General features: G+C 42.8%; 1 protein-coding gene across 2 annotated transcripts in view; it reads left to right on the forward strand.

The window, feature by feature from the left end:
• The window catches only part of USP24 (ubiquitin specific peptidase 24), a 2,799,104-nt gene that overhangs the window by 595,208 nt on the left and 2,188,159 nt on the right, over window positions 1-15,737 (forward strand). For both annotated transcript variants that reach the window (XM_069642114.1, XM_069642115.1), the window contains exons 28-29: window positions 8,189-8,274; window positions 8,413-8,506. In XM_069642114.1, coding sequence (XP_069498215.1) covers window positions 8,189-8,274; window positions 8,413-8,506 — 180 coding nt within the window. The remainder of the gene's footprint in view (window positions 1-8,188; window positions 8,275-8,412; window positions 8,507-15,737) is intronic.

The raw sequence follows: 15,737 nt of genomic DNA on the forward strand, positions 1-15,737 counted from the left end.
TTAAAGCTTTGACCAACCGTTTTTGAAACTATTCAATTTCATGGGAATGTGTCTGCTGCAAAGTGGTTTAAAATCTTTTAAGAGTTGTTAAATATTTTTGTTCAAGTCCTACTTTAATCTGCATCTTTCCACGTGAGATTCAAACTGGGATTACCACATTATTGCAGAAATAGCAAAAATATATTCCATTTTAAAAAATGCAAGCAAACCTCATTCTGTAATCCATAGCATGGAAAGATACGTCTGCCTAGTGAGGCATGAGTTCAATGGTAAGTTGTATCCCCCTTTCCCAATGTAAGGCTTAAAACATGCAATAAGTTGTTGATTTTCTTTTTTATTTTATTTTTTTATTTTGTTTGGTTTGCATCAAACCTTTACATATTTAATTAAATTTTACCAAAACACCATTACAGTTCACTAATTAGATCACATTCGTTATCACAATCCATCAGCACTAAACCATGTATATTAAACACAACAATATAATACATAAAACACATGAAACATTTAGAAAAGTTAAGACTTGAACGCATAGACTTTAGGTGCCAACTCCGTACCAATCAGCTACCAAATTAAAGGTAAGCACCAAACAACAAGAAAATACATAAAACATGTATGATAGATAAAACAATTAATCCAATAGAGGTTATTACAAGCAGACTACATGCCGTTACATATTTTGTAGGGTATAACATCTTTTAGAATCGCATCCTACATATCTACCTCCATACAATAATGAAATGAGTAGAACATATTCCTTCGTCTGAATAAGTTCATATGAGTCTCATCGTTAATATATCAACTTAAACAGATATACCATAAGATAAAATCATAACATAAAATCCAATTCATAATGTGTATTACTGCTTCTTGCACAATGTGTGCGAATATTAGGACTTAAAACCTTAATTTTAAGACATCATGAGAATTAAAAGCTCGAGTATTAGTTTATGCATAAATCACCCTCATTTCAAATAGTTTCTCCTCAATTATACCCAAAATCATTACAAGTTTTAATGTGAATATTTGACTATTGCCGCACATGGATCTGCTCCATGTCGTTTCCCCGGACAGGGCAGATTTCCTTATTAGGTATAGGTCAAATATTCTGATCCTGGCATCCTCAAAATAATCACAATACATGACTAAATGTTTCCTTTGCTTGCGTGTTACTACAAATGCCACAATTTCCTGCGTTTATGTTAACAGTTCTATTAACCCAAAATTGAATTCTATAATTGGTGGGAAGTTGGTTCAATGTGTATCGTATATACAATTTCCTTGCTCTATCGCAGGGAAATTTCATAATGTAGCTTGGTCTTTCACCCCATTTCTTCAAGAATATAAGACTTATAGCTGTACATTTTGTCTGTCAATATACACCATTGGTATCTTTGGAATTTTAATTTCCAGCAAGGTAGACATGCACATAAATCTTCAATAGGTACCAGGTAAGCCTCTAGGGCACAATTATCTTTGTCAGCTTTACTATAGAGGGTGCTTTTGATTCATTGACCATATGGTGTAACTCCTCATTCATAGAGTTACGAGGTGGCTCAATGAATTTAACATAATGATTCATCAGGCACCAGCACCATTTCGAGAATAGAGGTAAGAGCCCAAGCTTGTGACATATGATCGCATTTGGTATTGAGGATGCCATTTCCCAGGACAGTTTTCCACAATCGTCCTTGTAACATATTTTGAAATGAGTCCAACTCAATTAAGTAGATATCAAAGGCATAGAGAATAATTGGTTCACCTTTTAGCAAGTAAAAGGTGATGAGCGGTAACAACGAGAACTTACAATATTTCTGCAGAATAATTTAAATTTGTGATGTGAGGGGTTTAAGTTTATTATTTAGTGTCTCTTTCCACATGCTTGCAAGTTATAATTCTGGGCAAAGGATGCATATAGATTTTTTTTTTTCTTATTATTTATTTTTTTTTTTAACTCTGAAGGGGTCCTATCAAAGAAAAACAAATCCAATTCAGTGACAATTTGCCCAACGTAGCTGGATACATTGGGAAATTATGCCAGAATTGAACTAGGTCTGACAGATGTTGAAAAGAACAGCTGCCAAATTACAGCCTGGTTTGACACCTATCTGAGTCGTAATTTGATCTGTGAGCGCCCTTCCCTTTTCAATCTAATCCTGTAGTTAGTGTTTGAGTGCAATAAAGCAATCCTAGCAACCAATTGAGTCAGAAAGACAAACTTAATCATTTTCCCTCACAATATTTCTCTTATAACTGAGTCAAATGCTGCAGTGAGATCAAGCGCTGCCATATAAACTGGCCCTATTTTAGAGTGCTTATTTTGATATTGGAGATGAGCAACTATGGCAGCATTTAAGGGCACCCCATATACTTGCAAAATCCCACTCGATAACGGGCTAAGATGTCATTTTGAACAATTAAGTTTTGTATCTCCTCCAATAATAAAATTGAAAATATTTTGGAGGAAGCGTCCATCAATGCAATTGGTCTAAAATTACCCGGCTCGGTGGCTGGACCTTTTTTATAGACCGGAATGACATTAGCTGAGCACCAAGTTAACGGAATGGTGCCTGCATGATGGATGTGGTCAAACTTAATTTTCAAAATGTTTGCCAAAAATAAAAGGTCGGACAGGGGGGGAATCCCATCAGGACCTGCAGCCTTAGAACGCTTTATCTTTTTGATTGCATATTCAATGTCCCCATGGGACCAAGGCGAGACCCTAGGTGGTAATAATTTATCATTCTTCCATTAATGCTTTTCAGATCTTCCGGGTAATCCATTTTTTTGTGATATAGGTTGTCCACTCTTCCACTGAAATCGAAGGTTCGGTATAAGAGCAGGGGTCATTGGATAATCCGCAATGTAGTCCATACCTGCCTACTATCATGTTTTAAAAGGTTATAAATCATGTGTTGATCATTAGCTATTAATAAATCACCTTTAAGCTCTTGATTTTATGTCTATATGCAACAATTTGTATTCGTCCCTGGAGATACTTTGGTGAGTTATTATGCCTGTATAGCATTCTTATATTTTTATTCTTTTCCCTTTTTTAAAGTATCAATAGTAATATTATAGCGATGCTGGTGTGTGGTATGGGGCGGCCTGCCATCAATTTCTCTAGCTAGCGTGGTCACATGACCAAGGATTATTCTCCAATTGTCCTTATCCAAGTCCTCAATAGAGTGTCCCTCCCCAGGTTCTCTAAATTTGATGGCAACGTCTGCATAGATTTGACTGAGAAGCTGCCTGCAAACACGGGGGTTCTATCTAACGGAAAGTTGATGCTGATCCGCTTCAAGGAACTTAAGGCCAGCTTCAGCCACAAATCGGGTGCAATGCAATGCCAGCACTAATTTAGTTATCATGTGATTACTACATGCCCTATTAATTACTGTGACAGGAACAGCAGTAACATATATAGGGGCTGAAACAAAGAAATTATCGTTGAGCAATCTAAGATTGCCACGAGCCCAAGTATAATTATACAGCTTAATATCCTGTTGCATAATTTGAACATCCCATGTAATCAATCCATCTCTGCCCGTTGGTGCGGGAAGCTGACAATAATTACCACATGTATTGCCATTGGAATCTGAGGGAGGAGCACAGGATGAATTGAAGTACCCACCAATTACAATTATAAGCTCAGGATTACGAATTCAAGCCTCTTCAAGGATCCCGTCTAGTTGATCAACCATCTGGGAAAACAGTTTTGTTGCTTTATTCCAGTAGATACATATAATTAATAGGCAAACATTGAACTTGCCAGAAATACTGAGCTCAATAGCGAGCAGGTCATCATCATTGTGTAATAAACATGAGGACATGTTGAATGCATTATTAATTAGCACCGCAAGACCTCCCGATGGTCTACCCAAGAGGCCTCTCTTGGCCACTTGTATATAAGAATGATAACCCTCAATATCAAATTTTGAAGTATACATAGTCTCCTGGAGTAATATCACTGCAGGTTTATCATCTTTTTGAATCTCTTTAAACCACTGCTGAAATTTTCGCAAGCCCACATACGTTCCAAGAGGTAAACTCAATGGTGGTATCGCTACCGTTCAAGGGGCTGCCTTTTTTGTTCAATAGATTTGTTCATGTAAGGCTCTAGCGAAGTAAGGTTCTGTAAGGCACAAGCAATCGCCGTAAATTGCTTTAGCATATCCTCGTTCAAGAGAGCAGGAAAGCCACCTGAATTGGGGCCAGGCTTTGCTTCTCGAGGAGGCAAGGGAGTTTCAACAAAAGCATTTGCCTCCTCAAGCAAATTGAATATATAGGCAGTCAGGTCAATATGTACAAAATCTTCTCGTTGGTCCCAGATTAATTTCATGATTATATGAGATCTGTAATTACATATCATGCGATTGTTGTTATTTTGACTATGGGTTATCCAGTCCGTCATCGGATCTTAGAGTTCGCAACTAAGGTATTGCCTGGAATATCTTCAGCATATGAGACCCCGTTTAAACATGTATTGTTGTTGCATGCCGTATTAGTCACCCATCCCATTATGGGGGATATCTCATATGTCAGCAATACAGGGGGAGGAGGGTACTCACTCATCCTTCCACTTGTATCCTTTTTCACCTTGTGTTGTGGTCTCCTTTTGAGGCCTGATGTTCCAATTCACCTCATCGCCAAAGCTAGAAGAAAAAGCTTGAATGCCCACTGGTCCCCCACCAGAGGGGGTTATCCCCTCCTAACATCGTATCGTTCTGCGAAATTCTGGTTCCATTCTCATTAGCTACCAAATTAGTGGCCAAAAGGGGCATCGCGGGCTCATGTCCACACACACTGCTTATGGTTTCAGGTTTTCTACCCATGCGAACAGGACCCTTGTCGCCAGTGATTCCAATAATCACATTTGATGTTTTCTTGGTGCCAATGATAGGATAGAAATTGGAGAGCTCAGTTTGTGTATATTTACATAATGGGGAAGGAAGGAGGTCTTCAGCAGCTCTAATTACTTGAGGGCGTGGGTTCGGAATGCTCCCTATTTTGGAATTTGACAGATTTTTATTTTTGTTTGTCCCATTCTTTTTTTCAGGGTTAGGTTGCTTAATCTTTAAACCGCACTCTTGTTGATCGTTAAAGTTCAACAGAGCTTTTGACTCCTCGTCAAGTTGATGGAGATCAATAATGGCATCATTATTAGGTAAGGTACATAAGTCCGTTGTGTGAATTGTGATTATCTATTTATTTTATACTTTGATTTAGTAGTTTTTTTTTTTTTCAGCAGTAGCTTGTGCTTTTTTTCTTTTTCTTTGGGAACGTCAAAAGTATTTGAGCTTGTAAAGCCAATCTTTTCTCTTTGCGTTTTAACGCAACCACCTGTGGTTCAACATTGTTGGCCTCACTCTCAGCTAAAGCTTTTGTCTCCTGCGGGCCTACCTTCCCTTCAACAAGAATGATTAGATCAACAAGAGCAGAGCGACTGTCCAAGCTCTCAATACAAGGTGGAGAGGAAGAGCTTCTCACCAAGCCCTTTGCCGTTTCGGCATCTGATTTTATAAATTTGAGCCGCTCTGATTTCCTTTAATTCTTTAAGTTTGTCAAATAACACTGTGTTATTGGCGACAGCAAGAGATAACACCTCACCTGCCCTAACCCCAGGTATATTGGTCTTATTGTTTTCAGGAGCAGCAATCTCTGCATAAGACGTCTGCTCTTTTGCTGGGCATTGGTCACCCTCTGAGGTTTGCAAGGACTTTGTTACTCCAGCAGCCACCTTTTTAGGTTTAGCGGCCTATGTTGCTATTACATCGCATGTATACAAGAGCCCCATTTTGTTTAATTTAATTTACCCATAATTTCCATGAAGGCAGACTTCATGGCGCGGATTTCCCAATGTGTTTGCTCATGGCCCTTATCGAGCAAATTCAAGATGCGTGACATCACTGGGAAATTCTCGTTCATGGCTGAGTCTTCGAGATTGGCAGGGGCATCTGTACCCAAATCCTCTATCCACCTTTGCGGTGAGTCATGGACAAGCTCCTGGTCTGTTAACATATATTTTTTTTGCTGGGCATTGGTCACCCTCTGAGGTTTGCAAGGACTTTGTTACTCCAGCAGCCACCTTTTTAGGTTTAGCGGCCTATGTTGCTATTACATCGCATGTATACAAGAGCCCCATTTTGTTTAATTTAATTTACCCATAATTTCCATGAAGGCAGACTTCATGGCGCGGATTTCCCAATGTGTTTGCTCATGGCCCTTATCGAGCAAATTCAAGATGCGCGACATCACTGGGAAATTCTCGTTCATGGCTGAGTCTTCGAGATTGGCAGGGGCATCTGTACCCAAATCCTCTATCCACCTTTGCGGTGAGTCATGGACAAGCTCCTGGTCTGTTAACATATTTTGCTCAAGTGATTTCGTAAAAGTTCCATCAGAGACAGGCGAACTAGACTTTAAGTTTGAAGACGCAACAGGTGGTATGCATGCATTATGGAGAGTGTTGTATACATCTTGACAGGTAGCCCGCCCATCAACCCTTGCAGTCATAGTTGCATGGGGGGCTGATTTTTAAACAGGAAAACATTCTCAATGCCTGCTAGCGTTTGCGTGACAGGCGTAGAGGGACCAGGTGATAGCCTCGTGTGCCTAGCGAATTCCGCTTCAATAACTGACACCAAAATAGAGCAATCAGAAATTTGGTTGATAAAGCATTCTGCACTAATCGTCGGCTCTGTAACCTTATAGTTAGTGGAATCACCATCATCCTCCCTTTCAATAAGATCTGCATTGTGTATGATGTCATTTACTTCATGGAGCCGAAATGCTGTAGGATTATGGAGAGGAGAACCAAAACTGGGATCACGTACAGTAGAATTATGTGGAAGTGTCATAGCCAAAATATTAATCATCTCGAGTACAATCGGGGGCACTGACGGGGCGCACACACCATCACACAGGGAGACTACTACTTCCCCCTCAACGTCAGAAAAGTTAAGCAACCCTGAATCCTAAGGTTGCGGCTTCACACTCCTAATAGTTGGTGGAATATAGTCACCATTTTGGCTCAAGATTAACTTCCGGCCGCTTCTAAGCCCATCGGCCATAATCACTGTGCAAACAGACCCCCAACCCCCTTTACGGGACAGCAAATTGACGCACCCCAACCCCTTTTTACCATGCTTGGATAAGTGGAGGCACCAATCTGCAATGTGTTACCAATAGCAGTGCAAGATACTTGAATGAGTACAAATACACACGTCTTTTACAGATCAACAGTGAAAGAGCACACAATGAGGTAAACCTGAGTGCGCCCACAGCACTAGCAACAATACAGTTTCAACAGATTTAAGAAGTTGATTTAGACACTGCCGTTATAATATAGTGAATTAAACCATCAACCTTCACAGAATATATTTACAGCAAGGCCCAATGCTAAAAGAACAGCACCCCTCTGAGAATGTCTGGACGTTGCGAAATTAGACTTAAGTACTCAATATTCACAAATGGTAATTTACCAGAGTTAGATGAGCATAAACACCTAGGTTAAATTAGGTTTTTGTGTCCAGGATCACACGCGAGCCTAATAAAACACAGATTTGTATGTTCACGCCCTCACACCCTAACCGCCCAACAGCCCAGGCACTTCTAAGCACTTCAAATGCATGTGCGAAATGCATGTGCACCTTAGTTATTGTAGGGAAACTGGGAGTGCAGGGGGCGGAGCTTGAGCATGCAATACCTTTTGAGCAATGTCAGTCCGTTATAGATCCAAGTGGTGTTTCGCCTGAGTAAGCTGCACGGCTGCTTCCTCTTGCCCATACAACATCCGTGAGGAGAGTAGATCAGCGGTCTGACAGCAGTCTAGCCCAACAGCCCAGGCACTTCTAAGCACTTCGAATTGTTGATTAATGAACAGGGTTGAAAAAATTGCAACTTTCAGTCGGAGAAGGCTCTTCCTTCTGCCTCTTAAAGCTTTTCTGTATTGATAATTTTGACACACGTGCTAGGATTTTGAGTTTCACTTGCGCTTGCAATTTAAAACTAACATTATTTGCACACTTTGGAAAGAATGCTCTTCTTCAGAGATGTCCAAATGTCAATCTTATCTTCATGTGCGATTGATACCTCTTAAATGATTCACCAATTCTAACCAGAACATTTGTCACTATGAAAAATAAATGTTATGCATCTTTTCAACAGTATTTCTTTTTTTTCCTAGGAAAAGTCTCTGCCTGGAGTAGTAATGGCGTTAGTATGCAATGTATTTGACATGCTCTACCAACTTGCCAATTTAGAGGAACAAAGGTAATATTGAAACATGTACCAGTTTAGTGAAATTCTTTGAGATTTGTCATATTCAATATCTGTTTACCTTCATTAATAAGGTGACACAATCTATTTTTTTGGAGTTATTGTACACTTATTATTTTTTGTTTTCTTCAGGATAACAGTTAGAGTACGGAAACTTCTACTATTGATTCCAACGGACCCAGCCGTTCAGGAAGCACTTGATCAACTGGATTCTCTTGGGAGAAAGGTCATGAACTGGACACTTTATTAACAATTTTAATTGTGTTAGACATACGTTCTATTCTCAAGCAAAGGATGTGTTATAATTCATATGTGTTACTTCATAATTACATTTGCTACATTAATTTTGCTGTCTGACTCCCCAGAAAGTGTTTCCTGGCTTTCTTGGTGTTTAGACTTTCTTTCTGCTGTTCAGGGGGCTTTGTACGGAAATCACCCTGCAGCTGCCCCATTTTATATTTTTATGTGTGTACTGCGCTTTGAAGCCCATATGGCTACCAGAGCAAGGTTACCCTTGAGCACCAGATTGTGAGAGAAAACTTACTAAAGAACAGCAGTGTGTTGAGGAGTAAGTGACAGCTACACTTTATATTTTTTAGCTACACCCTCCTGTAGCAGTATTACCTCTGTGGCTGTAGGGCTACCAGTGAATTAAGAAAATCCTACACTATAGCAATTTGTTTTATGGCCTTTTTCTGTTCAAGTCGACCATTACAAATGGCTGTTCTGTCTTTGTAGGATCTCGACAGATCCTCCTAAGGCACAATTTGTGTGAATTGATTCCAGTATAGATTAGGCGAGTTTCCTGGACACCACAGTCCATGTTAGGTGGGGGTGTGCTTAAGTATATGGAGTTTGATTTGGTAATTTATGATGTGCGCGAGCCAAAGCTTACTTGACTGATTTTGTACAGGGAAATTAAAAGGAGAAATGTCAGGGAATATTTATTCTTTTAGTAAACCGAACCTATATGTTTTTATAGAGCTCGCCACCAAGGAGCATAACCTAAGGGAAGGCCATTCCAGTGTTGCGGTGTGATGACTGAAAAAATCTACAATTGTCCCTAGATATCAGTCTGCTGTACGAGCATTCCAGTGAAGAGATTTTCATACCGAAGCGCTTGGGAGGGTTAGTGAATACTAATTTGCCATTCCATTTAGGGGCTAATCCTTTCAGGCATTTAAAGAGTAGAGACAGGACCTTGACAGGGTTCCTGCAATACAGTGAAGAGAATGTCTGAACATTGTGATCCGGATTTATGCCACCAGCAAGTCAAAGCGCAAAGTTTTGAAGTCTCTGAAGATGTTGAATCAGATAATTCGAGTTGTCAGCATATAGCACATTATAGTATAGAAAGCGGTGTTAACCACATCTATGATGTGGCAAGAAAGGTAAAAAATGTGGGGTATTTTTGGCCTGCAGATTTTGACTTTTTTTAACATAGGTGGTGTAGAGTACGAATACTTTTGGCTAGACTGTCGGGAGCATCCTGATTTGTAACTGATGCCTCGGGGCAAGGAGAATAACCTGCTTTGTTTGGGTTAAGTTGAAGTTCCCTACTCATCATCCAGCATTCAATATAATCTGAGCAATCTGATAGGATCTTAAAATTGTCACTGATTCTCATTTAACATTGAACATATGCCATATGCATATGACTAGTAAAAGTAAATCCTAGTCAGAAAAAATCTACAACAGAGGCTGGATGGGATGTACACGTGGAACAAAAGTGGACTTGTTGAGGAACTCCACAAAATACTGCCACCAAAGCAGGCAGAAAGGGGCCTTGTCTAAATTGCTGTGAACAGTTGCCCAAGAAAGACTGAAACCAACCGATTGCTGTCTTGAGTTACTGTATAATCCACATAATCCACAGTATCAAATCCTGCCGAGTGGTCAAGCATCACCAGAATGTCAGATGCCCCTCATCAATATTTGCCAAATTGTCATCCCATACTGAGACTAAAGCCGTCTCTGCTCTGTGGAAAGACTGAATTATTTTGAACGGCATTTGTTTCCAAATGCTGTCAGAGTTAAGTGACCATTTGTTCCAAAATATGACAGTGTCAGGGGAGACTGGCAATCGAACGATGGTGCGCACATTTTTCCATAAATCGTCCTATTGTAGCCTACATGGCTCCTAAAACAGCTGTGCTTTTTTAAGTCCTACCTATTTCTACCCTAGGTTGATTACATCATGCTGCATTGGTTTTAAGAAGTAGGTTAGTGGCCACTGTACATTATTTTTGACTTCAGCAGGGGTGCAGGGCAATTTACAGTATTAGTAGCCTGATGTTATCCTTATTGATAGCCATTGGTTTACTAATCTATTTTTTTAAGTTCTTCTCGTGTCATTTTGTTTGTGCCCTCTGTCTTGGGGAAATAAGGCAGACCAGAAATGGTCATGGTGTTCCCACAAGTTCGTTGATCCCAACCCTTCATCCTCGGATGTGGTTTGTACTGGTTTAGACCAGCCTTTAGCCCTAGACTGATCATTGCACATTTTCTCAGTTTGTTGATTTTTGGGGACAATCTGATTGGTTGGCCATAAATACTTTTAGTAGATGTCCAGGTGTGTGATTGGAGGGTTGGCTTAGGCCAGGCAGTTAGTGTATAGGTTTATCTAGGGAAGTCGCTCACCCTGCCCTAATTTCTGATAGAGTACTGACAGAGTCCTTCTGGGCTCTGCAGGTTTACCTGCTGGAGAATTTTGTCCTCAAAATTGTTCTGCTGCTTTTTGAGACCCGAAGTGATAAAGCAGTTTAGACAAACTCCATTGAGGGATGTACTACCACCAACCATTGAGTGGAGCAACATTTGCCAGCCAAAAAGAAAGCTAATCCTCTCATAAAGGTAGAGTGATCAGGCTTGAACTCTCCTAGTAAGGATTAATAGAATTACACAAAGGTTCAATTAGTTGATCCACTTCTCCCGAGAGAAAATACACTACACTGATATACTGAAAATATATAAAAGTATTATGTTAAACATTTAAAGTTCTGTTAGTTCAAAGAAGTACTTGAACATATTATACGAAGTATAAAAATACCAGCATTTTCACTCCTGGCTTCAGGGATTTCATTGTGGGAAGGTAGTTTGTTCTTATTTCCGTTGTGGTGGACATCCCTGGCTCAGGGTTCAAGCCCTGGGCACCAGATCCTGTAAACAGCTCATAGAAAAGAAGCCCTGTATATTTACCAGGTTATTTAGCCTTCCGGAACCAAATTTCAGGGATCCCATTTTTTTGGGTCCTAGGGTGGCTGATTTTTTTTTCAAGGTACTTGCCCTCAGAGATCCCTCTGGTGCAGGGTCAAGATTCTTAGGAAGTGGCTTTTTACTGTATTTCCCTATGGAGAAGATTGTGTTTACCTGCTTGGCTGGATCTTTCTCTGGGGCTTCTTTTTCTTGAACCAATCTCTCGATCTCTTGACTGGGGACTCTTCTGCTCTTCATATACTCCCCATGGGTGGTGGGGTCCAGGATCTGGTATGCAGACTCGCTCCCCAAACTCCAGTCTTCTGAGTGACTAACTCCACGGTACTTGGAATAGCTATGGCACTTAATTATGCAGTTGGCCCAGTTGTAGGGAGTCTGGTGGCTGCAGATGCAGCTACTAAAGCCGGCGTCAGGTTTATTTCCAGTTAGACAACAGTATTGTGCTTGGATGGGACAGTCCCAAAGTTCTTCTAGCAGGACGGCGCAAGCACTCGAGGACAGCAGGTCCTATGACAAAAGGAGACCCTCCTGCCCCAGGTCACGACAATCTAGCAGCAGTGAAGTTCACCTTGATCAGGGAGCAGCATGTGACACCCCTGGCAACAAGTAAGACACTGCTCATGGCAGACTGATCTTCCTGCATGGGATCAGCTACAACAGGAGGGGTGGTCTTGGGCCACAAGTCTACCTGCAGAGCCCCAAGCTTCAACTCTGGATTGTAAACAATTTACTGGAAAGGCCTTGCGTGAAGTTGAATAGCCCAGAGGATGATCCCAGGACACCACCTGATGATTTATGGCTCCTCATGCAAGGTACTGGTCTGGTTGGTCGCACTCGCCTAATTGGTTGATGCACCAACAATGGTCTTCTTGGATCCTTTGCTTCACTGGGACATGGTTTTGGCAAAGCTGGTCATTCTCAGTGGCAGGTGTTGTAAAGATTTCTTTTTTCAACTTTCCCTCCATAGTTTCTATGGACCCCCATTCTTTTTTGCTCTGATTTTATTTCATTTTTATTTTGTTTTATTGTTTAAAGCGCGGACCGAGCTCAAGAGCAGCGGAACACTGTACAGAGTGTTGGTAGCCAGCATTTGGGCTAGCATCTCTTTCTTTTTTAAATTGAACTTTATTGGCATTTTGAATATAACAATACAAGCTTTGTATGAGCAATGCTTCCCTGTAATACTCCCCCTCCACCCCTACTTTAAGTTCCCTCTCGTAGGCTTACATCCACGATTTAGTCAGTGGGCAGAAGTTTGTGTGCTGATCAAGCCGCATCCAAAAGTTCATTCATCCACCCTTGGCCCATTTCATCTGCCCCTAGTCCCATTACCCCTAGTACCCTCCGCCCTGCAGCCAACTCAAAAATATTTCTGTTAAGCTCCCCTCCACCATGACAATTATTCTCCCAATGGACAACTTCGGGGTCCCCTGAGTGGATTCACCAGACTCCCATCACCCCATTTCACCCAGAGTTGCGCCCTCATGGTCCCTCTATGAACCGAGGGGTCTGGGACCGTGGAACTCCATGCCATCTGTCCCGAAGCCCCACCCGTCTTGGCCCGTCACCTCCCCACCTCTTTTCATTATCCATATTTCCCAAAGAAGGGCACCCACTGGCACTCAATGTTGGTACAGGACTCCTCAATCAGATGTGTGAGGTATTCATATCGTATATGGCTTGCACCTTTGCCACGCAATGCCTTTTGGCTGGCATCCCTGGACTTTTCCACATCTGGGCAAGCCAGCATCTGGCTGCCACCAACATTAACCTTACCATGTGCCCATCCTCACCCTTGTCTGCCTCTACTGTTACCCCAAATAGAAGCTGCCAGGGGGAAAGTTCCCTATTGATCCTGTGTACCCCTTTAATCCACGACAGGACTTCCCTCCAGTATGTTTGTACCGTTCCACAACCCCACCACATGGGACCATAGTCCCCTTCGGTCCCGCCACATTTCCAACAGCGCGTGTCCTATCTCCTACACATCTTTGCTAGCACAGCCGGCGGGTTGTGCCACCTGTGTATGACCTTTACGGTCTGGTGTCTATACTGCAAGGACGCTGTTGACTTTGCCACTTTTCTGCACATTAGTGTCCATAGGGCATCCTCTATTTCCCTCCCTAGGTCACGTCCCAATCTTTTCCTGGTCGAGAGTGGGTCCCTGGGTTCCGCTAGCAGTATCCCCTTATATAACCGGGCTATAAGTTCTCCAGAGACCAACCTCGTGAGCAGGAGTCTCTTGATCAGTCAGCCCCCTCTGTAAGTTCACCCCCCATGTATCTTCCGGTAGGACTCCCTTCAGTTGCAAGTAGCGGAGAATGGCAGGGTGCCTATCTGCAAGCAGTCTGCTAGCCTCTCTGTTGTAATTAACTCTGCCCCCACACCCCCCGAATCTGGGCCGCCCTGCTCAGCCCAGCCTTGTATCACGTTTGGAATGCCAAAGGCTCTTTGATCCCGTCTCATATTCATGGTGCCCAAATGCAACTCAGGCCATATAGACAAACATCTATTTTCCCCTCTATCCCTCCAAAGATCCCATTAAACTTCCAGGATCGGGTGCGTGAGCACCCTCCTTGGAATACAAGAGCGGAGTCCCACAGCCAGATGGAGAACCGAGGGGGACTCGCATTAGGACGTCATCCTGCCTATAAAGGCCGCGCGCAGCGTCCGTTGCTCAGTTCCGTTTTTCCGCGCTTACTCGGTGCCTCGGAATACCGTTGCTCAGTTCTTGTCAGATTAATCCTATTTACTTCGAGTTATTCGATCCGTACTCGATGGCTTCCTCGTCGGAACCGACAACTCCTCGATCCGGCTTCAAAAAATGCCGAGATTGTGGGAAAAAGATGTCGCTGACTGACCCTCACAGAGTTTGTCTGTGGTGTTTGGGAGCTGAACACCATTGTTCGGAATGCGAGGACTGTATGTCCATGACGTCTAAGGCCCTGAAGGAGCGTAGGGGGAAGCTGGAGAAAGGTAAGACTTTTAAAGCTTCTTCTTCGTCGACAAAGTCGAGACAGTCGTCTCCTCATCACCATTCGCGCTCCAGGTCTCGGAGTGGGTCTCATCACTCCTCGAGATCGAAGCACTCGAAGAGGAGACGTCGAAGATCCCCTTCTCCGTCTTCCTCTTCCTCTGTTTCGCCAAAAAGAATCCCTTGCTCCACGAAACATAGTTCCCGGGCTGAATGGGAGGAATTCCGCAAAAATATGATGAGCGTCTTCGAGAAAGCGGCCTCGACCCCCTCGAAGACTGCCGAGAGCGATGCTCTGGTCGAAAGACCCGAAGGTCAAAAACGCCGCGAGTCGCAGTACCCGGCGAAGGAAATCTCTCGAGCGCGTCTCGAACCCTCGAGTAGGACTATGACCGCCAAACCTCCCTCGAAGGTTCCGTCGACGCCGTCGACGAGGGTTCCGTCGACGCCGTTGTCGAAGGGACCTTCGACACGCGGGTCTGTCGACTCGACGCCAGCTTCGGCATCGACGCCACGAAAAGTCACGGTTACGACACACCCAGTGACTATCCCCAGGTCCTCGACGTCGATGGCTTCGAGATTGTCGAGTTGAATTCCAATTCTGTCGAGGTCTTCGAGGCCTCCGCCTTTGTTTTCGACGCCACGCTCGAGGCCTTCGGCGTCGACGACATCGACGTTTTCGAGGCCGATAATGACAAGTTCGGCTCCCTCTGCCTTGGAAATGGGATTTACTCCCTTTATGAGTTCAGAACAATTGAGAACTATGTCCTCAATTTTGGAAGAGGGTGAATTGTCTGAACAGGAAGACACATTTGAGTTGCAGGGACCTGTAACCCCAATTAGAGAGGAAATTTCCTCTGAAGAACGCAGGTTAAAGGATCTTCATGATTCCTTACATGAGGCAAGTGGGTTAGACACTTCCCCTGAGGTGGAGTTTGCTAGGCTAGACCCGGGGGAGCATGCTGAAACCCCCTATAGAGCCTTAATGGCCAGGATCACAGAGTTCATGGGGTGGTCTGCACCTTTAGAATCTTTCCAACAAGATGACCTAATGGATATTCTTGACAAAGGCCCACAAGAGGATCCTGTGGTGCCTTTTCATAAAGCTCTTCAGAGGAAGATCATGACAAACTGGGAAACCCCAGATGTAGTACCAGCAGTAAATAAAAAACTGTCTACAAAGTACAGGGTATCTTCTACAGACCCGGAGTTTTTGTCTAAACACCCATCCCCAGAAAGTCTGGTGGTACAGGCAGCATCCTCTACC

This window comes from Ambystoma mexicanum, chromosome 1q (genome assembly GCF_040938575.1).
Source record: "Ambystoma mexicanum isolate Mex_15411 chromosome 1q, UKY_AmexF1_1, whole genome shotgun sequence".
Classification (NCBI taxonomy): Eukaryota; Metazoa; Chordata; class Amphibia; order Caudata; family Ambystomatidae; genus Ambystoma; species Ambystoma mexicanum.